At 33.6% G+C, this 24,320-nt stretch overlaps 2 protein-coding genes across 2 annotated transcripts; both read left to right on the forward strand.

The window, feature by feature from the left end:
* The first annotated feature begins 801 nt into the window (after positions 1-801).
* Positions 802-7,836, forward strand: LOC131942449 (sodium-coupled neutral amino acid transporter 7-like). Its single transcript, XM_059302350.1, has 10 exons — positions 802-910; positions 2,865-2,986; positions 3,701-3,899; positions 4,668-4,809; positions 5,228-5,320; positions 5,653-5,710; positions 6,054-6,188; positions 6,309-6,433; positions 7,051-7,250; positions 7,640-7,836. The coding sequence occupies exons 1-10, from the start codon at positions 802-804 to the stop codon at positions 7,834-7,836; spliced, it is 1,380 nt and encodes a 459-aa protein (XP_059158333.1).
* A 4,831-nt stretch (positions 7,837-12,667) lies between these two features.
* Positions 12,668-20,841, forward strand: LOC131942444 (sodium-coupled neutral amino acid transporter 7). The gene is made up of 11 exons (XM_059302347.1): positions 12,668-12,723; positions 13,444-13,588; positions 14,436-14,551; positions 15,143-15,341; positions 15,764-15,905; positions 16,430-16,522; positions 16,998-17,055; positions 17,791-17,925; positions 18,526-18,650; positions 19,120-19,319; positions 20,641-20,841. The coding sequence occupies exons 2-11, from the start codon at positions 13,477-13,479 to the stop codon at positions 20,835-20,837; spliced, it is 1,377 nt and encodes a 458-aa protein (XP_059158330.1). The 5' UTR covers positions 12,668-12,723; positions 13,444-13,476; the 3' UTR covers positions 20,838-20,841.
* Positions 20,842-24,320: the final 3,479 nt, after the last annotated feature.

Genomic DNA, 24,320 nt, shown 5'->3' on the forward strand with positions numbered 1-24,320 from the left:
AATTAGACTATTGAAGTGACATAATATTTCATATTTAACGAGAATTGAGAAGTTAAAAACAGCAAAACAGTAACTTGAATTAGACTATTGAAGTGACATAATATTTCATGTTTAACGAGAATTGAGAAGTTAAAAACAGCAAAACAGTAACTTGAATTAGACTACTGAAGTGAAACAATGAACCAGCTTTAGTAGAGATGCTCTGTGTTAGAAAGGCAAGTAGAATATCTCTTAATGACTTTTAATTGTGAATTCAATCGAGAGAAGTAGCTAGGGTCAGACTGATGTAAACAGTAAATAGATCGTGGTCGAATGGTTGTGCATACGACTGCTAACCTGAAAGTCTCGAGTTCAAATACGGGCTTAGGTCAGTAGAATGTTCCTGTGTCCGCCCAGCTCTGATGGGTATTAAAGGAAGACTAAACGCTGGGCATAGTGCTGACTACACGTTCTCTTGTGTCGAGGTCACCGAATCAGGTGGACTCTACTTCACTTTACTACTTTACTTTTTCTGACGGCACATAACTCAGCAGATTTCATTTAACATACAAAACATTTTTTAAAATTATTATTATGCATGTGTATGGTAAGTTATCGATTATACTTTTTAAATACGAAACTATGTTGATGAATGCAAAAACAAACCCGTTAATAATATAACATTGGCTAATAGCTTTTTGGTTAAACTTTTCCCAGTGATGATTATGATGGTAAGATAGTGTGCTTTCTTGTAAAGCCAAAATATTTAAACGATATTAGTTGCTTTAAAACTATTGCAGTTAGATCTACTCGAAGCAAGCCATGGGTATTCAAGTGAACAACGTCAATTTTGAGTACTTGGTTGAGCTAAACGAGCTAAAATCTACAGCAGAAAGTGCTTCACTTCATGACAGTACACGTAAACAAAAAGGTAACGTTGACAGAAATTAAATATATGTTTTTTACTGACAATATCAAAATACATTAGTCAAGTATTTTAACAAATGTATAAATTTGTAACTGAAATAAGTCGAGTTAAATGGTTTTACTGCAAACAAAAATAAGAGAGTTAAATTTGGTAAATATATAGCCGAAATTACTTCGATTCATGACAGTACACGTGAAAACATTGATAGAAATTAAATATCTGTTTTTACTGGCAATATCAAAATACATTAGTCAAGTATTTTAAACACATTCAGTTGCGATATAAAAGGTTAAGTTTTACTGTAAAGTTAACTAACAGAGTAAAAATTTGTTAAATCTGTAACAGAAATTAATTTACTTCAAAACAGCACACGTAAAAACGTTGATAGAAATTAAATATCTGTTTTTACTGACAATCAGGGGCGGAACTACAGTGCCGCCAGACCCCGCAATGCGGGGGGGGGGGGGGGGGGGAAGGGGCACGCCATTTAGGGGCCCAGAGCCGACCATAATATTTTTTTTATTGTTAAAAAAAAGTAACTTTTCTTTCATTTTTGACTTGATGGTTGTTTTGTAAAAAAATTACCGTAGTTGCGGTTGGATTATCTTTATTCTATAGACACCACCCCACGCACTTGTATATTCCTTTTCCCTTTGTTTTTAAACCACTGTGAAAGCCGAGTCTTTCTCCTACAAATAAACCTATCAAAGATAAGCAATTTTTCAAACCACTTCCATGACTTATTTCCCTTTTCAAAAAAATAGTCGAATAGGAGTGATCATAAGCTCCTTTTAATAGATTTGTACTAAACAAATTAAAAAGCAATCACTTCTCTTAATTATTACTTTTTTTATAAGTAATTACTAAAGAATAATATTGTATAAAAAGGAAATGTATTGAAATGTATTAAATCAATAATATTTAACACATTTATAATACAACTACAAAAAAAAACATAAAAATAAACATAACACGAGACACCATTACTTATACAAAGCTTTCATGTTTTATATAATTTTGAACGACATGACGTTAAGAGGGCTTCTATCAAAAATTAATTAAAACTGATTTTCACAAAACACACTAATGCACTAACACACATGACATGATGTTGAAAATTTTTTAAATTGGTGTTTTTCGAATCCCGAACAGGCCAGCAACGAGTATCCTATGTTCGTATTTGTGATTGTGTATATATATATATATATATATATATATATATATATATATATATATATATATATATATATATATATATATATATATATATAAATATATAAATATATAAATATATATATATATATATATATATATATATATATATATATATATATATATATATATATATATATATATATATATGGGGGGCCTAAAATATTTTTTTGCGGGGTGGCCCTTTTTTTCTAGTTCCGCCACTGCTGACAATATCAAAATACATTAGTCAAGTATTTTAACACATTTATAAACTTGTAACTGAAACAAGTCGAGTTGAAGGGTTAAGTTTTATGGTAAACAAAACTAATAATAGAGTTAAAATTTGTTAAATATATAGCCGGAATGCCCTCAATTAATGACAGTACACGTAAAAACGTTGATAGAAATTAAATATCTGTTTTTACTTATAATATCAAAATACACGAGTCAAGTCTTTTTAACAACTTCACCGACATGTGACTGAGACAGGTCAATATAAAGGGTTAAGTTTACTGTAAACAAATTTAATAGTGTTAAATTTTATTAAATCTTTAGCAGGAATTACTTCACTCCGTGACAGTACATATAAAAACGTTGATAGAAATTCAATATCTGTTTTACTAAGAATATCAAGATACATTAGTCAAGTATTTTAAAAACATGTATAAGCTTGTAACTGAGACACGTCGAGTTAAATGGCTAAGTTGTTCTGTAAACTAAATTAATAAAACGCTGCAATGTGTTGACAAGTTTTACGTTGTAGGTTCCGGGTGGTTTGTGTCAGCGTTTCTCGTGGTCAACGCGGCTTTGGGAGCTGGACTTCTTACCCTTCCGGCTGCCTACCATCAGGCGGGTGGGGTCTTAACAGCTGTGATAGTCCAGTCGGTGAGTTGGTGAACATTCAATAGTTATTACAAAAATTATTATTCAGGTGATTAGTTATTATGGGATGGAGTGACTTAGAGGTACAGCGCTATACTGCTAGCCCTGGAGACTCGAGTTCGAATCCGGGGTCTTGTCAGTAGAACGTCACTGAGTCCACCCAACCCTGATGGGTACCTAACTCACGTTAGAGAAAGTAAAGATAGCTTGGCATCACTATCTTTTCATATGCCAAATTCACAGAAACAGGTGAACTCTACTTCACTTGCACCATGGACCATTGGGCTCGATAAAGGAATTTTACTTTTCATTCATTATTAGGGTTGTTGGCATCCTTGTGAAGCACCACGATATTCAATTCTGTACATTTTTTGTGAAAAGTATTTAGCGATGAAATGTATTTCAGTTTACTCAATGCAGTTAAAAATAACATGATTTTAATATTTCGTTTGTATTAACTAGTGTTCACACTTAGTGAAACATACATTATATATTTTTTATAGTTAATATTTTAAAAGTTGTAACGTTAAAAAAATTAAAGCGCTTTTATACTCTTGGTTTAAATTGTATTTTGCATAATTCAATATTTGTTTTCAATGTGGAAGTAAGTAGTCCCTATTTGCATTAAAGGCTTATTTAGCGCAAAAGAAAAAACACCACCAAAAAAAAATCACTTCATAAAATCGTTATTTATTTCATTACTTTCTTCATCTACAGGTTCTGCTTGTATTTGTAGTGCTCACTGTACTCATCATCGCCTACTGTTCTGACATCAAGGGAAGCAACACCTACCAAGACGCAGTTCTCTCCCTGTGTGGCCCTAAAGCCCAGCTGGCTTGTGCAGTCTGTGTATCACTTTTCTGTTTCGGCATGTGTATCACTTTGCTCATTATAATAGGCGACCAGTGGGAGATATGTGAGTATATTTGATCTAAATCGTTTTTATATTGTATAATTTATCTTCAGCTGGTGGTTTTTTATTCAATAAAATTGATTTAATTTTGTTTTCATGTGTTTGTCTTTGTATATATCATGCTTTCGATTTGATCATCGTTTTAGTTTCTTATTGTAAAAATCATTCAGTGTATAATACCTGAGTATTTGTCACGCCCTATTATTTCATATTTAAATCAGCTTTAAATAGTGAATATCTTTGGTTTTAAGTTGTGCAATATTTACTTTTAATTTTAATTTACGTCGTATAATATTATTTAAAAACGGTATAAAAATAAAATGTTACATTATTTGGTATAATGCTGTCATATTTATGTATATTTCATTTATAAAAAAAAATATATTGATATTTATTCTAAACAAGTTGCCTTTCAAAGTTTTTTTTTTTCCATTTAGGTATGATTGTGTTGACTATCATCGAAATTAATTTAGATGTACTACACGTTCTTAAATTTAATTAAAATTAACGATACGGACTAAGCACCGCATTTACACATTAAAAATAGTAATTGCCATATATACATAAAATTTAGCTGCGTAGGGCTAGCCGTTTTGGATATTGAACATCATACGTTGGTGGTAAAGAAACAGTCACTAAAAATAATGTAAAAAAAAAGTTAAAAACCTAAAATATATTATCCAGTTTTGACGTACATGCCTAGTTAGAAAGGAAAATATATTGTCTAACAATTTTAGTTTTTACTGATTACTAAATACATTTGTTTTTCAGTTTTTCTCCGAGTGTCTCACGATCACTACTGTAGAACAAAACCTTTCTACATGACAAGAGCTTTCACTATATCAGTAACATCAATTCTCTTCATACTGCCCTTATGTTTCCCAAAAAGAATTGATTTTCTAAAATACACCAGGTACTTTAATTTTTTTTGTTTAGTCGTTTAAATAATCGCGATGTTCAAATGAGAAAATGAAGGTTTTGTTTCAAAAAAATAATTTAATCTTGGTAATATAGAATTTGAAATATTGCTTGCAAAATTATTTGACTTCGCCTAGTATTTTTCTATTTAAAATCTATTTAAAATCGATCAAGATCAAGTAAATCACTTATTAATACACAAAATAAAAACAAATAAAATGCAGTTTCTTAATTAGGTACACGTGTACTAATTACACCTACCATTATGTCATTTAAATAAATGTCCTTTATTTAGAAATTCATAAGTAAATCATGAAAAAAAAAACCATTAACATATATTTTCTATCTTATCTAGTACTTACATGTTACTGGATAATAGTATTATGTGTAAAAAGATTTTTCTTTTATCCCAGTGTCGTTGGTGTTATAGGAATTTTGTATGTTGCCGGACTTGTCGCTGTCAAATTTTTTCTACCTCACCGTATCCCGGAAAATGTTGCCACACGGTACACACACACACACATATATATATATATATATATATATATATATATATATATATATATATATATATACATATATATACATATATGCTAACTTTTTCGATGAACAAACGTTAAGTAGATACTTCTGTATAATGTAATATTAACTTTCACAAAACATTATCAAATCTATGAAAATGAAACTCTTTAACATATCTATTTTATTAAATACAACTTCTAAAAAAAGTGAGTGAAAATAAAAAAAATTCTGTCCCTGATACACGATTCTATTTTAGCCAGCATATCATATTAGAACGGTGCTCAGACTGTACCAGACCAACTTTTTCTGATTTCAGTCCTCGGTCATGGATTGATGTGTTTTACGTTGTGCCACAAATTTGTTTCGCCTACCAAGTAAGTCTGCTAATGATGTTGATCTTTACAAATTAATGCTTCTTGTGTCCGGAAAAAAAAGCATTAAATATATCTAATGCATAAATAAACTGGATTTACTGGACTTCTTAGACTGTTTTTTTTCTATTTCTAATGAAATTCATAAGCGTTTCTTAAATTTTGATTTCGGTTTCTAATATAAATGATCTATTTAGAAAATCTACTATAGATACTCAAACACATTTTATATCTCTTAATCACATTTTAATTTGTTATATATGATTAAAATAATCCACAAAGCCATTGTAGAAAATCGTGTTTTCATTTTTATAAAAACGTAATTTTTATAAATTAAACATTCCAGTGTCATATTAGCAGCATTCCCATCTACTCCTGTATGGCTAAACGTAACATGAGAGAGTTCTCTAAAACAGTAACACTTGCCATGATATTGTGTGTACTAATCTACACAGTCACTGCAGCTTTGGGATATCTTCAGGTTTGTTGCTTGTTGTTATTTGTATTGTTCTTTTTTCTAAAAAAATATTGAAAAAAGTCTGGCAGAAACATTGATTTGCTAGCGTTAAAATCTAAAAAAATTAACTTGACAATTTGACAGTTTGGTGACAGCATCACCGCTGACATACTGCTGTCGTTTAACCCTACAGCTGAGGTGATGGTGGCTGTAGTTCTTGTGGCTGTCAAAACATACACCACATATCCTATTTTGTGTTTTTGTGGCAAGTAAGTCATTTATAAATTGAAGATGCATTACCATTTTCCCCCTCGTAGGGATATTTTGCAAAAAAGAATCTTGTAAAACTTCTGCATTTGTTCGATGTACAAACATATATCTAAGCATTTCAATTGGTAAATTTAAACGAAAAGTAGTAAAAACTTCTGTAGCGATCCATTGGGTAATGACATTTGCATATGAAGGGATATTTATAAATTGAAGATGCATTACCATTTTCCCCCGTAGGGCTATTTTGCAAAAAAATCTTGTAAAACTTCTGCATGTGTTCGATGTACAAACATATATCTAAGCATTTCAATTGGTAAATTTAAACGAAAAGTAGTAAAAACTTCTGTAGCGATCCATTGGGTAATGACATTGGCATATGAAGGGATAATATGGTCAGCACTATGCCCAGCCACCTTTACTTTCCCTAACATGAGTTAGGTACCCATCAGAGTTGGGTTGACTCTGGGACATTATACCAACTTGAACCGGAATTTAAACTAGAGACTTTTGGGATGCAATCAAAGATAATGATCGTTTCTCGGCTTCAATTAGGAAACAATAATGAATGCCTTATTCAAATAATAATTTGGTCAGTGTGCATGCCAATTTTCGACAGAGCTGCATTGGACACAGTCTGGAAAATCTTCAGAAAAACCGCCCCGGATGAGATCTCGTACGGAGAAAATCTGAGACGCATCATCACGACATTGGTGTGGTTCACCTTGACCGTACTGCTGTCCATCTACACGCCCAATATAGGCGTGGTCATAGAGATCCTCGGCTCATTGGCCGCAATGTTTATTTTTGTCTTTCTAGGTCAGCCATTGTCTTTGTTTCAACACTTGTAGCTTGTGTTTCAGACATTTTTCTCTGGGGGGTGGGGGCTTTAAATATCCAGTGTGTGGAGGGGGTTGCTTACATTTCATTTTAGGGCGGACACTGTTTAATGAATAAATTATGTATATTTTGCATTACATTCCCTTGGGGGGGGGGGGTCACTTAGTATGGAAAAATTGACACAGTACCCTGGTTTGTCCCCCCCCCCCCTCCCCCCACGAATAAACGCATGAAAGCATCGCAGTGTGTGACTTTTTTAAGCAAAAAATGTTTGAATGCCAGATCTCCTATGTTTTTGTTATCGTTCCTTAAAAAACAAGAATCCAACTATTTTTTTCACATAGCAGAACAATTTTCAACTTTTACAGGGATGTGCTTATTAAGGACGATGCAGAACAAAATAGAATCGGGCGAGCAACAAGCTGGGACGTTCCTCGTGTTAAGAGGGACAGCCGTTGTTTTGGTTGTCGTGGGTGTGTTCATCTTTGGACTCACATTATCACAGGCCATCATGCAAGACGTTCGCGGCGTCCAGCCAGACTCGTCCAAGTTCAACTGCAGATAGCAACAACACAAAAGGCTTGAAAAGTTTATGCAATCACACTAAATTATTTTTAAAATTTGTAAGCCATAAACTTATAGTTACTTAAAAAAAATTAAAACCTTTTGGGAACCATAAATTTTGCTCATTTTAATATTTTTTGTATTGACTATAAGCCGTTGAAAATAGTTTTATAATTGTTTTATAAATTCAAATATCTAAAAAAAACGCCCTCATCCTCTCCTTGAAGTCAACCGGAGTGGCCAGGGAAAGTAAAACGATGAAAGTCACAACAATGTTTTCCTTCGATAACATACACTATGGCGGTAAATGGGATATAGCCTACTAGTTTATTTATATTAAGCGATATAACAACCCCTACCACAACACATTGACTCGATGAAAATTTACTAATTATACAGAAATTCTAATTCACACAGCCTATTGTATTTCAGTCCGGTGCAGTCTAAGTGTCTAGTCTCTTTGTTTGGTGTTGCATCTATTACAAAATAGGACATGGCGCCAGAGGCGTGGCGACCCTTCCCGGCGACCGGGGACAAACTTTCGATTTGCACCCCCCCCTCGAACTTTTCATTTGCACCCCCCCTCAAACTTTCAATTTGGCGCCCCCCCTAAGGTCGGCGCCCGGGGACATATATCCCCCCACCCCCCCTCGCTACGCCTCTGCATGGCGCACCAAACTGACGTAAACACCTTTACAGGAGTAAATAATTCTCACAAATCTTCGGTGTAAAGTTAGATGTGGGTAAATGTAAAAGTAGGATTAATATATTTTGGATTAATTTGCTGTTTGGTTTACCCTGTAAATAGGATAAATCCTTTTCGGATTTAGGTGATGTTTGGGTTATTTTAAAATTTGGATTTATCCGTTTAGGGCTTAGGTAATGTTTAGGTTATTTTAAAATTAGGATTTATCCGTTTAAGATTTAAGTTTTCCTGGGTTGATTTAAAAATTACGATTCATCCATTTAAGTGTTAAGTTTTGAGCCAATGTAAAAATTAGGATCTATCCATTTACTACTTCTTCCAAAAAAACAAAAACAAAATCAAAACATTAAAAAAAAACATTTTAGACCCCCCCCCCACTCACTTCTGTCTACTCCCGTCCACTTTAAACCTACCTCCCGTCCCCTCCCCGGTGCTGAGCTCCACAAAAATAACATAGCTGTCCCATTCCTTACTTTTAATTGAGGCTTACGAGCCCCTAGCGTGTGTTGTGTTCGTAGACCGCAAACATTCACAAACAGCTTTCTTACGTTTTTATTTTAGATAATCGCGTGTTATTAAATATTAAAACTAGAATCTGGAATGTATTGAAAATAATTAACTTAATTGCTTAATTAATTGTATAAAACAGAAGAGAGCTTGTATTATACAGATTTTCTACCAGGCAATTCAGCGGGGGTCGAGATAGGGGGGGGGGGGGGGTCGGTAGTCTCCCACCCCCTAAAAATGTTTACCCTCCCCCACCCCCGAACTAAATGGAATTTATATAGAAAATATATACTTTTAAAAGTCTCCACCACCCCCCCAAAAAAAAAACCACCTCCCCCGCCCCCCCCCCCCCCCCCACGTAAATTTTAGCCATGGTAACTTGGTATCATGGGTAAAAAAATAATGGAAATCTCTGCAAGCGTAAAGTCAGCAACCAAGGGGAGGAGGGATGAGATGGTTGCAGTTTCTAGAAAGATGTTTGATAAGGTAGATATAGAGAAAAGGGGTGTGGCGTATATATGGCGCTGCATTTTGTAAAAAAAAAAAAAAACAACCGGGAGTGATCTCCCCTAAACTTTCTCGAATATTCTTATATAACTTGGAATATAGACATGATTTTTAATTACTTAAATTTTTAAAAATAGAATAGAATCTCATAGAAAAAAGAATTGCGCACCAAGCGAGCACCAAAACAAAATGTGCATAATAGTGCGCAATATTATTACTACTCTATAAATTTAATGCTTTTGAGAAATCAGAAATAGCGTAAATTAGTACTTCCGATCAACGGAAATTACCCAAAATTTGACAGAAGGTAGCGAATTAGATCTTTTACTTACATGTGAAATTTCATTTATCTATCTGAAATAGTACTCAAGTTATAGGCTTTTGAAAAATTCAAAGTAGAAAAAGTACCACTTCCGGTTATCGGAAATAGCTCAAAAGTTGATATAGATCTACGATTTTGATAAAATACTTTTATATGAAATTTCATCAACCTAGCTGTAACGTACTCAAGTTATCGTGTTTACACACACACAGACACACAAACACACACACAAACACACACACAGACATACGGACAAGATTGCAAAATTGTTTTTCCGTATCAGTGAGGTGTAAAACGTCGAGATTTGTAAAAATCTCGATGTTTTTTGCACGATTACAAGGCTTTCTCTATACTTCGTATATACGAGAAAGTAAAAAAAGATTATTTTGAAATGAAAATTATAAACATTCAATTTGCCTTTCATAAGGGAAATAACTTTCAAGGAAATAGCTGTTATTAAAAAGATAGAACAATGTTTCAAAATTAAAATGTTTTAAAAAAACTTTTCGATTTTTTAAGTGTTGTTATAAAATTGATTAGGCGTTGCAAATTAAGCTATAGTTTTTATTGCAATAATATAAACAATAACCGTAACTTGAGATAACCATACAGTAGCTTTATTTGAAAGTACGTTTAATAAATTACAACTTAAGCAAAATAATTGTTTAGTATTTTCCTCAATAATAATTACAATTATATTTTGGATCCTGTCTCAGGGGACATTAATTTGATCAATTCAATTGAGTAGAAAAGCAAATAAATATAATAATAAATATAATCCACCATTACATATACTCCTGATTATATTTTAAAAGAATATGCTTAAATATTATTTTGAAATCTGATAATCATATTTATTCAATAACTGAACACCTTTCTCCCATGACGTACCCATTTTTTATGGAGAAAATATTTTAATACTTTTTAAATGACTCTTTCTAATAGAGTGGATAATTTGATGAGTCAGTGTTTAAAGCAAACACTGCAAACATATTAAGATTGAGAACAATCAAAATGGAAAGAATAAATATGTTGCTGATTTGAGAAAGTATCTCGACTTCCATTTATATTTTCCGGGAAAATATTTTACATTATATATATATATATATATATATATATATATATATATATACACACACACACACATATATATATATATATATATATATATATATATATATATATATATATATATATATATATACACATATATATATATATATATATATATATATATATATATATATATATATATATATATATATATATTGTTTAACCGAGGCTACCTGTACGCTGATTCGACTAGGAGGGGGGGGGGGTCAGCGTTACTACTAGATTTGATGGTCAAACTGCCCTTGAATCGCCCTTTAGTACCCTGTCGGTCATTTGACCTGGAGCGCCTATGGCTGACCCACAAGTACTCTGGCACCTACATGCGTTTTAAAGATCGCTCTACATTAGGGAAATTGTGATCTACTACAATCGAATAGTTCGTTCTTGAATGGACAAAGGCTATAGAAGCAGATCAACAAAAAGAAAAGCAGACTAAAATCTGAGTCAACGACCTATAAGGCACATAACAGGTTGACACAAATTACTTAATTGTGTTGGAGGGAATATCGTCAATCATAACAACGAAGAACGAAGAAGAAAATAAAAAGAAGTTTATAATAAAAAATAACTTGAGATATAAACAACCAAAAATTGAAAATTAGGCATGTTGGTATAACTAATGTCGCAGACAGATACGCAGTGCTGATATTTGACCGTTTCCTTGAAGAACGGTGGTGTATGATAAATCACCATTGATAACGTTCGAAAGATACCTTGTTTCTTGGCCTCAACATTTGAAGGGAAGGTGTGGTTAGCACTTTGTACAGCCGCCTTTACTTTCCCTAACATAAGTTACGTACCCATCAGAGCTGAGTGGACTCAGGGAAGAACTCGAGACTTTCGGGTAAGCAGGCTAGCGCTCAACCGCTTAGGCTACGCAGTCCCATTTCAGTATGTTAACTAGTCACATCATATAAAAATCTGAGAAATAAAATAAATGCAATTATGGGATGGCGTAGTCTAGTGGTAAAGAACTATACTGCTGACCCGACTAAAAACCTAACATGAGTTACGTACCCATCAGGGAAGAACTCGAGACTTTCGATTTAGCAGGCTAGCGCTCAACCGCTTAGGCTACGCAGTCCCATCTCTGTATGTTAACTAGTCACATCATATAAAAATCTGAGAAATAACATAAATGCAATTACTTGAAGGGAATACACAAATACTAACAATTTTAAATTATTATAAATTAGATAAAAACAAAATACATAGATGGGACATAATTGTTATACAAATATAGGATAAATCTTAGCAATGTTAAGGGATATAACTTAAATATAACAGGGGGCATAATCACTAACAGGTTAAATAATTTTTCAAAACTCATATAGAGAAAATACTTCTATGTACTTACGATGAAGGTTATTTTATATTTATTTTCAATATTGGGAAAATGTCTATACAAGTCCAATGTTCATAGCACCAACAGTAAAACTCGCACACTACCAAAAACAAGTTTAAACAGTTATAGTACATTTGAGTAAAATAAACGCAACTGCCATTCGACTTTGTTCTACAGTGGATAAACTCATCAAGCATGTAAATTGTGTTAATATGGTAATGGATTCAGTATGACAGCTAGACGTCTGGTTTATATATGCCAGCTGTTGCCGTGTTTGGTATAGTGAATGGAGGAATTTTATTTTCATACTAAATAGCCATTGAGTGTTTTACATTGTTTTAAAAAGGTTGTGTTATTCATGAGGACGAGTGAGAATAATCACTAAAGGGTTCGTATTTTACTTATATAAATCGTAAACTTTTAATAAAATACAGTTCTATTTTATATTTAAAATATATTATTTTAATACAAGTTTACATATTATTTTATCAAAGTGTTATTACGTTCTCGTATACGTAGTATAGAGGAAGTATTGTATGTGCAACAGAAGCTGGTGGAGTTCGGTACCACCATAGGTTAAGTACCACTGATCTAAGTCTACGTTATTAAAATATGTGTTTCGCTTACACTTACATGAAAACTAATAGGCCAGCCATTTAGCTAATCAATGCCCTTAATAATAGCTTGTATGTTCTCTCTTAATAGACCAACCATTTAGCTAATCAGTTCCCTTAATACTAACTTGTATTTTCTCTCTTAATAGACCAACCATTTAGCTAATCAGTTCCCTTAATACTAACTTGTATTTTCTCTCTTAATAGACCAACCATTTAGCTAATCAGTTCCCTTAATACTAACTTGTATTTTCTATCTTAATAGACCAACCATTTAGCTAATCCATTCCCTTAATACTAACTTGTATTTTCTCTCTTAATAGACCAACCATTTAGCTAATCAATTCCCTTAATACTAATTTTTATTTTCTCTCTTAATAGACCAACCATTTAGCTAATCAGTTCCCTTAATACTAAGTTGTATTTTCTCTCTTAATAGACTAACCATTTCGCTAATCATTTCCCTTAATACTAGCTTGTATATTCTCTCTTAGTCTACACATCGAGCACACCACCAAGACCACACAATGAAAGCTCAACAAAACAGCTTGAAGTTTGAATACATTGCCCTTAAGCATAACGAGGGCAAGTCTTTGACAAGTTTTAGTCCACCGAATGACAAAAATAGAGGACAAACAGGTTTGATGATTTCAATTAATCGTAGTGTGTTCATATGAGAAACAATTATTTAATTATTAAAACCGATGATAAGCTATTGTCAGAAACAGTTACATTACATTAAACATTTTAAAGTAGTTTCGAACCTGCCGGTCCATAGATCAAGTGAAGTAGAGTTGACCTGTTTCTTTTACCTCGGCGTATGATGGGACAGTGTGGTCAGCACGATGTCCAGTTGCATTTACTTTCGCTAACGTTAGGCACCCATCAGAACGATGTGGACTCAGGGACGTTCTACTGAAAAGAATCCTTACTCATACTTTAAACTTTCGGGTTAGCCGTCTAGCGCTTAACAATTAGGCTACACCGTCATTTTAGAAATGCCGTAAAATAAAATAGAATGTTCAGGCAGATTTTTTTTTCAAAATTTAACTGTATTATGCACTCTTTCATACATGTGTATACAGCCATCCCAAATCAGAGGGTAACACAACTTCGCGGTATTTCATCTATCGCGGCCTGTTGTGGTCCATCTTAACTACGATAACTGAGATATAACTTTACATATAATAAATTCTCACTCTAGAAAACGACTTCCAATATCATGTTCTGTTGACGCGATCGTGATGGTTTGTGGATGCCGTGGACCTAAGTGGTAGAGCGCTAGGCTGCTAACCCGCAAGTCTCGAGTTCGAAACCAAGTCAGTACTACGTCCCTGAGTCCGCCCAGCTTAGATGGATACCTAACCTAACTGGGCATAGTGCTGACCAGACCTTCCTTTGACATACCGACGTTAAGAAACATGAATTCTACTTCATGTGCCCAATGGATCGTTAGGTCTAATGAGGATAGTTTTACTATTTTTAGGATGGTTTGCGGCGACGTTTCTCGTCGTGAACATCGCTCTAGGGACGGGACTTTTGAACTTCCCAATGGCGTACCATCAGTCTGGTGGGATCCTCTGGGCAGTCATTATACAGTCAGTAAGTTAATCTCAGAGATGTAGCCCGGGGACAAACTTTCAATTTGGCGCCCCCCTCGGGATCAACCTTTTAGTTTTCAATTTGCACCCCCCCCCCCCCTCAAACTTTTGATTTGAACCCACCACTCAAACTTTCGATTTGCACCCCCACCCCACATAATTTTTTAAATATTTAAATTGCAAAAATGCAGCTAAAATGAGATTTTTTTTTTCCAACTCATTTTGGTTGGGGCCCGGGGACATATGCACCCCCCCCCCCCCGCCCCCACCCCTCGCTACGCCTCTGGCTAATTTGCTCCTGATTTGGCTCTGTATTCTGTTTCTAAATTTTATTTTAAAAGCAATGCAGTTGTAAATTTTGTTGACGGTTGCTAAACGACACGAAAAACTATATTCCAACTCGAACATGATTGCTATTATTTAGGACAAACTTTTATTTAAAAAAATCAACATCTTTGATAATTTGCGATGTTTTTTATTGTATAAGACACATCTTTGTTAATTAATTATAACTTTTATTTTATTTTTTAAACTTATACTTTATTTATCAACGCTGCATCTTTGAATATAAATAATTATTTTTTCCTGGCAGTTTTTTATGGTGTTTGTCGTGATGGCTATATTTATCCTCGCCTACTGTTCTGACATCAAGGGAAGCAACACCTACCAAGACGTGGTTCTCTCCCTGTGTGGCCCTAAAGCCCAGCTGGCTTGTGCTGTCTGTGTGTTACTCTACTGCTTTGGCTCCTGCGTATCTTTTCTCATCGTTATAGGCGACCAGTGGGAGATATGTGAGTAGGCAGCTCTATAGAAACACTTTGATACGTTTTAGCAGTGTTTAGTCGACGTTAGAAATACATTCTATAGTGATCTCATTACTATTTTGTTTGATGATGTTTAACACGGTAACTATAGTCAAAACTAAATTATTACTGTAAATTAACAATATGTGTATGCTATGACCTACTTTGACGGACACACACACACACACACACACACATATATATATATATATATATATATATATATATATATATATATATATATATATATATATATATATATATATATATATATATATATATAATATATATATATATATATATATATGTATATATATATATATATATATATATATATATATATATATATATATATATATATATATATATATATATATATATGAAATCATAAATAACTATTTTTGTTGCAGTTTTCTTCAAAATATCTCAAGACCTCTATTGTAAATCAAAGCCGTTCTACATGACAAGAGCTTTCATTATATCAGCCACGTCTATAGTCTTTATACTGCCATTATGTTTTCCTAAAAGAATCGATTTCTTAAAATATACCAGGTAAGTTGCCGGTAAGCGTTTTCAACAAATTTTTAACAGGCTTTATATTTAATTATTATCCACTAATTGATTATTCTGTTAAAATTGATATCAAGTTCAGATTTTTACATGAAATCTTAGCGTCGCAAGAGTTTAAAAAAAATACATACTATTAACTTCAGAGTTTCTGCCATTCATCTCTTCGTGGGGGGGGGGGGGGGACGGGGACGGGACGGCCGAGCACCCCCCACCCCCACCCCCCGAAGAAAGTCTACCGCCCCCACCCCAGAACGAAATGAAATTTATATAGAAAACATATACTCTTACCAGTGTCCGCCCCCTCCCCCCGGTGCAAAAAGTCTGGAAGAAACTGCTTATCTTTAATAATAAATTAAATTGGTCCAAAAGTTATGATATAAATTCCTAGTGCTAGTATTAAAAATTACAAACAATTCAAATAATTTCTTTTAAATTAATTTTAGAAAAACTTTGTGATTGATAAAAACATAAACATGCGTAATGAAAATATTTGTTTTTTCTTCTAGTGTCGTTGGTGTTATAGGTATCTTGTATGTCGCAGTTCTAGTTATCGTCAAGTATTTTCTTCCTCATGACAACCAAGGAACAATTTCTACTTCGTATGTTCAAGTACTCCAACACTATTTTAAATTTAAATATTATTAATATTTTGTTGGAAAGAAAAGTGTTTATAGAAATTATTTTAGCTTCATTATGAAAACTATTTATCTGGCTACCGCGGTCGTACGCTAGAGCATAAGACTGCTAACCCGTAAGTGTCCAGTTTGAATCCAAGGTTCAAGTCAATACAACGTCTTTGACTCCATCCAGCTCTAATGGGTACCAAACTAACGTTAGGGAAAGTGGGCATAGTACTGACCATACTATCCGTAAATGGCTAGGTCACAGAAACATGTGAACTCTACTTCACTTGCTCCATGGACCGCCATGTTGGAAAAATAAATTTTACTTACGTACTATAATAACTTAACACTACAAGACTTATAACTTGAGCTGAACTATCCGCACGTCTTTATTAAATGTGCTTTAAAAAAAAATAATTTCTGTATACATTCAAGATGTTAATTATTCCAGTCCAAGGTCGTGGGTCGATGTTTTTCTTGTTGCACCGGAAATTTGTTTCTCCTATGACGTAAGTCTGCTCTTAATGACGTAAGTCTGGTCTTAATGAAGTTATGTCTTCATTAAGTATGGTCTCATTGATGTTTCATTAAGTGTGATATTATTGCTGTTTCATTAACTCTGCTGTTATTGCTTTTTCATTAATGCTGGTCTCATATCTATTTCATTAAGTCTGGTATCATTGCATTTTTACTACTGTACAAAAGAGAAGAAGTATACGTGTTATGTCCTTTTTTAAATTCGAGTCTGTCTATTATAAATATACATCAATGGTGTATATCGTTAAAACTGTGGTATAATAAATATTTTACATACATATATATATATATATATATATATATATATATATATATATATATATATATATATATAATTACTGTAGAAATCTTGCTCTAGAGCTGTTAATTGACGAAATTATGATTATTAGCAGTTTATTAGAGATATTAATTTAACATTAATTTATATTTTTGTGTGACTTGGAGTTTCTTTATTAAAGATTTAAATTGTTACAAAATGCTTACAAAAAGTATATCTTTATTTACATTCCTAATGTATACATAAGCTAAGCACAAACACATATTTCGCTGGATAAATGATGTAAATGTAATAGTCTAAAAGATTTCTCTATTTTTTTTTATTAAAAAAAAATCCTTTTTTAATTTTTTTTTTAATTAGTATGTCTAAAATATTAACATAATTTCGCTAACAAAATGATATTTTTTTCTGAAATTTGTTATAATTCCAGTGTCACGTGAACATTATCCCCATCTACTCCTGTTTGGCGAAACGTAACATCAGAGAGTTCTCTAAAACAGTAACACTTGCTATGATATTGTGTATCATAACTTACACAGTCACTGCATCTCTGGGATATTTACAGGTTTGTGGATTGTTAGCATTTGAATTAGTTTTTTTTAAATTATTAATATGGTTCTTTTATAATTTCAAACTTTAACAGTAAGGTGCAAAAATATTTAAACTGATTCGTATAATTTACGGGCTAGTTTTATTTTGTAAAAAACATATATCAAATTAAATGTTGGTTGTAAATCTGTTTAATTTTAAAATTTCAAACAATGTTTATTAAAAAAAAATTGTCTCCAAAAATTCTATTTCGTAAATCAATACGTTTTATTGTAATGCAGCCTATGATTCTTTCAGTTTTTTTCTCTGGGGAAGGGGTGAGGGCACTTACAACATTTAATTTCAGGGAGGGTTGTGGGGGGGGGGGGGGGGGGCGGAGGAGGAGAGCGCGGATGTTGGTCATAGTTTATATTTTCTATATAAATTCTATTTAGTTTTGCTGTGGGGGTGGGGGAATGCTCGCTGCTTTCCCTAAGATATTCTGGAAATAAACTCTGCTGTTACTAGTATAAAATGCATCAAATCAACATTGCAATTGAACGATTTTGTGACTAAATGCTAGATACACATAAGTTGAATGCTGTGTTAGAAATAACCGATGACATTTTTTCCCCAGTTCGGTGACTTAGTCACCAATGACATACTGTTGTCGTTTAACCCTACAGCTGATGTGATGGTGGCTGTAGTTCTTGTGGCTGTGAAAAACTACACGATATATCCTATTCTTTGCTTCGTTGGAAAGTGAGTAGTACTAGATTCTCTTCTATTTGAAAAAGTTTAAGTACTTAAAAATGGATTTAAAAAATCATGTCTATATCCCGAGTTGCCATCTCCGTAGTGTTATATAAAAAATATTCGAGAAAGTTTAGGGGAGATCACTACCGTTTATTTTTATTTGTACTGGAGCATAGTTTGTTTTGAATTTAAAAAAAACAATTAAAGATAATTAACAACAAATTCAATGTAAAATGATAGATGTTTTATCATCCTAAATTAATCGTCTAATAGATAATATTAAAAGATGTTTAATCTATCGAATTCATGTCAAATATTTTGAAAATTTAAAAGTCAATCTGTTTTTCGCAGTTTATTAACTTCAATAGCTACAATATTTAACAGAATTACCTTTTGTTTTTAAAATATTGAGTACAGTAGAAAAGGGCAGTATTATTCAATATTTTAAATATTGTACAATTACACAAACAAACAGGACAGCATTAGACAGTTTGTGGAGAATGTTCTGGAAAATGAACCCAGAAGAAATTTCACACAAAGAAAAGTTGAGACGTGTCATAACGACATTGGTGTGGTTCACCTTGACCTTGCTGTTGTCCATCTTCATCCCAAATATAGGCGTGGCCATACAACTCCTAGGGGCTTTATCAGCGGTGTTTATTTTTGTATTACCAGGTCAGTGGTCCTTCTGCTCCATAAGGCTTTATTTCAGTTATTAAGTAGACGACGCGCTATACGTTAAAAATAATCTGTTATCCCCACACCAAGGGTCGGCGTGGTCGAGTCGGTAAAGCTCATGGTTGCCAAACCGAAAAGTCTCGAGTTCGAACCCTCGGGCAGATGAGGCTCGTTAGCTGGGGACAGCCACACTTCTAGGAGAGACAACTCCAAAATTAAACAACTGCTGCCTTGTAGTTTGTTCCAAAAAGATAAGCAGGCTGAAATCGGAGTCAATGGCCTCAAAGGCGCATAACCAGTTGACACGTAATCCTTAATCGTGATGGAATCATGGTCGAGTCGGCAAAGCTCATGGTTGATAAAATTCGAAAAAAAAAGTCTCGAGTTCAAACCCTCTGGCAGATAAGGCTCGATCCCTCCCAACACTAAAAATTAAGAACAAAGAAGAAGATCCCCACACCAAACAGAAACACAGAAATCTTTTGGTAAATGAATCTCACACAGAGTTTCTTTCAGGCATTTCTTCGAAAAAATTCTACCCCCCCCCCCCGAACGAAATGAAATTTATATATCTTATATAGAAAATATATACTTTTAACAGTGTCCGTCCCCCCGAAGAAAGTCTACCGCCCCCCCCCCCCGAAAATTTCAAGCGCCCCCCCCCGGAGAAAAAAGTCTGAAAGAAACACTGATCTCACATTGAAAACAACCTTTTTGGGAAAAAGGCTTTATTAAATTCAAAATTCACAAAAAAAAAATGCAGTAAAACTAAAACTAAATTGTGTTTGTGTAACCTTAATAAAGCTATATGCTGTTATAACACACACGCACCACCCACAACCACCTACACACACACACACCCGCACACCCCCACACATATACTTTAGTGTGTCAAATAAATGCCTTTAACAAAGCTAACTATAATGTTTACGTAATAAACATATACAAACAGGTTAGATAACTCTAGTGAACTATATGGGAGATTATACACGAATATACTGCAGTTAAACTTAAGTAATTGATTAACTATTCGTGTACAATATATTATATACTATACTTTATTATTAAAAAATAGAAAAAAGAATAAAAACAATTGTATTTTAATAATAGATAATAATTGAGAAAAATCAATAGGTAATAATTTATTACATATATTTATAAACTTCCACCTTTAAAGAGCGTTATATACATACACAGATATATACTTATATTTTCCAAAGATAATTGTTGGGTAATTGATTTTTAAGTCTAAGACTGGAAATTAAATTTATTTTCATGTGGAGTACACATTAACGTTAAAAAAATTGTCTTTAATCAGGGTTGTGCTTGCTAAATGCGATGCAGAATATACTAGAGTCTGGTGAGAAGCAGGATCAACGTGTCCACGTCCTAAGAGCGATAGCCATGGTGTTTCTAGCTGTTGGTGCCTTCATCATTGGAGTCATCGTATGTCAGGCTATTATAAAAGATCTACAAGGTGTTGAGCCGGACTCGTCCAAGTTCACGTGCATCTAGCAGTAGAGGCGACTATTTGATTTGATGCTTACCTTTTATTAAAAACAATAATCAATTATTAGTTTGCTGTAGAATTAAAAGGTATCTTGAATTTTCAATACATTTAAAGCAAAGGTTCTTAGCCTGGGTAAAATCGAACCCTAGGATTTCGGTGAGTCAGAATTAGGGAATCTGCGAAGGTCAAGAACCAAAACCGACTCATGTTCACGATTAGATTTTGTCAGTGTGGACTATGGAACTAATAACAAGGCTTCCGTGAATGTGTGTATGAAACTAGTGGTGTTCATTGCCTACAAAAACGTTGAGAACCATTAATTTAAAGATTAGTATTCAAAATATAAATATAACATATTCAAAATTGTTGAATCATTATTACAAATATGTAATAAATAATAAGCTGTATGTTCTTTATTTGTGTGTTTTTATTATGTGATTTAATACTGTTATGGGACTTCGAGGTTCATAGAGCAAATATTTCAAAACTCAACATACACATTTGCTTATTTTAATTTAATTTAAATTAATTTATTTTAAATGAACTATAAATTCACACATTTTGTTTTCTTACCGGATGCACGATCCATAATGCGAAATATAATATAAATGAAAACCAATGAAATAAACCATTCCGTTTTAGCATACTGCCAAAAAAAACAACAACTCATGTTGGTTCAAATCAAACCTCTCATCACAAGCAAGAATTTAAGACAAAAAAGCCAACATATTAACATTTTACGAGGATTTTCAATTACTATGTATAACTATTTTTTACGCTGTTGTTCAGCTCAGCTTTTTAGCGTAACGTGTAGAGCAACTTTAAGATTTGTTCTGCATTGTCTTATTATTTCTTTCTTTTTTTCTTCCTTGTTTGTTCATGTTTTTTTTTGTATTCATTATGTGGCCTTGTCAGGTTATTTTTTTTCTATAATCATTCATTACCTATTCTTCTACGTGGTATAATATCCAATGAGTAAACACGTCGATATGTTAATAAAATGATAAAATATTTAAATGACATACTGGAGTTTCCGTGGCCTTCTATTGTAAACTTCATAATTCCCCAGCCGAACATAAAGCCCATGAAATAATTTACTCCGTTTTTCCAGTGCAGACTCACAGTAAGTTAACAGATGCCATCGTGACCTACATTAAGCTCACAAAGAAAATTATGCGTCTTTTTTATCAGTGAATTAAAACTTGAAATTTCAATATTTATTATTAAAAACATGTTGGGAACGTGTACAAAAAGAGTGATATTAACGATAGTAAAGTAAGGTGATATTAGTGAAAAAGATTCCATGTAGATTAATATAAAACACAAATTAAAACAAAACGTGTCATCACTAATTTAAGCGTATAATGATTATATAATGAGAAGCTCTTTGTAAGAAAACATGTTGGATAATTATTTAAATGTTAAAAATGCGATGTCTAAACTATGTTATATAGAAGCTGTGTCAATATATGAAGCTAGAAAACATTGTAACAGTCGTGTAATGTCTTGTTAGACACTAAAAAACAGACACAACGCTGTTTCTCTATATTAACCATTTGAAAGTAGTAGCAAAAAGAAGAGTATGACTATTGAACGGAAGGCAATCATTTCTGCCGATGAGTGGTGTGACACTAAATCATCATCAGGACTTAGTTCGTCGAATACCAGTTTGAGTAATAAAACAGGTACGTTTACCAGCATTACTTATAGAGTACTTTGATAAAGACGTATTACTTTGATAATTAATATCATTGTAAAATAACAGTAACATATACCGTGATAAATAAGGGACGGCTTGGCCTAGCGGTAAAGCGCTAGACTAATGTATACATGACTAAGGTTAGGAAAAGTAAAGTCGGCTTGGTAAAGTGATGATCACACTTTGACTTCATTTGCCGATGCGCAGAAACAGGTGAACTCTACTTTAATTGCCCGTCTGGTTCGAACCGGGAACTCTACTATACCTTGATACTTGGTAATGGGTCGTTTATAAATGGCGTCTGACTGCCGTGTGACAGAGGGAGTGGTTATTAACTTAGCTGTTACTGTACTCGGTTTTGTTATTCGTTTTAAATACAGTTTGATCTTGCGAGTGAGTATGTGTGTGTATCTTACAGTTTTTATAGCGTATTAACGTTTTTTTTGTCAAAGAACTACTTATAGTTAATTAGAACATGTTAAAAGTGTTACCTGGTATCTGTTGGGTTCTAGAATCTAGGGGTATATAAATAACAACAGACAAATACGACGTATACAACAATAACACTAACACTCTATAATAACAATAATAATAAGATATTTAATAATATATACAGTACTTAAATAATAAAAGGATCAAAAGGGGTCTACAACATAAATACAATACTCAACACCACGTTCCACGTTCCACGTCCACAGCCACACTACAACTAACTGATTCACACACTGGCACACGCTCTGACACCCGTCACCTGACACACCTCACGTGAACACCTCTCGCTCCATGTAAGCACACTCAACCAAGGGATACAACTATACACCAAAGGGAGGGTACCTGTCGTTCCAGCACACACAACGCACACACAAGCAGGGGACATGTAAGGGACGTAACATCCCTCCCCTCCACCTTCAGATCTCTTTTCTTTAAAGAGATCAAACATCTCTTGTTCCATTAGCCACTGTTGGTGCCCGAGCTCGACTATTTATTCTTTAGTCCTTAGGAAGCCACGATTTGACCGGTGGGGACAGCGTTTGGCTTGTATCCAGCCTGGACAGTTTGATCCAGAGTGTGGCTTGTATCCAGCCTGGACAGTTCGGTCCAGAGTGTGGCTCGCATCCCGCTTGAACAATTCGGTCCTAAGAGTGGACTATGGTTTTTCTCCGGCCGGGCACAAAGCTCGTGGTCTGACTATCTCAACCTATAAAGATACATGTGAGAAGCCACAATAAAAAAATTGATCAGCATAATCATTCTATACTGCATCAGTAATACCTTTCTCAAACATTTCTCAATATAATCATATCATAATGCCTCAATAGTAAATTCCTTAACATAATCATACTATCTCCAACAATAATAAATTTCTCAATATCATATACACTAGTTGTCGTAAAACACTCTTGATAGATTGCTACAAAGTTCTCAGGTCCCTTGATATGTTTCACAGTACAGGCTATTTCCTGTAGTGTAAGGGCCCATCGGCAGATGCGTACGTCGCCATAGATGGTCATCTTTCCTTAAAGGCGATCAAACTGAGTTCCTTTCTCGATAGCCGTTTTAACTACATTAATCATCTCCAGCCCGTAATCATCATACACAGCTTCTGTAAAAAAAACAAAGAAAAATTAACATTGATTGAATAAATTATCTTAACAAAAAAAACTTACCAAGGACACTACCTCTGTAAGGATACGCCTCCAAATTTCGTGCTTTACCTCGCTCTCATATGCGAGTCTTTAAGCCGGGAAAAATTTCCTAACATATCACGCTGAGCTGTGAGACACACCCG

The sequence above is a fragment of the Physella acuta genome, unplaced genomic scaffold (assembly GCF_028476545.2).
Source record: "Physella acuta isolate Inbredline_101_S28 unplaced genomic scaffold, ASM2847654v3 ptg000406l, whole genome shotgun sequence".
NCBI lineage: Eukaryota > Metazoa > Mollusca > Gastropoda > Physidae > Physella > Physella acuta.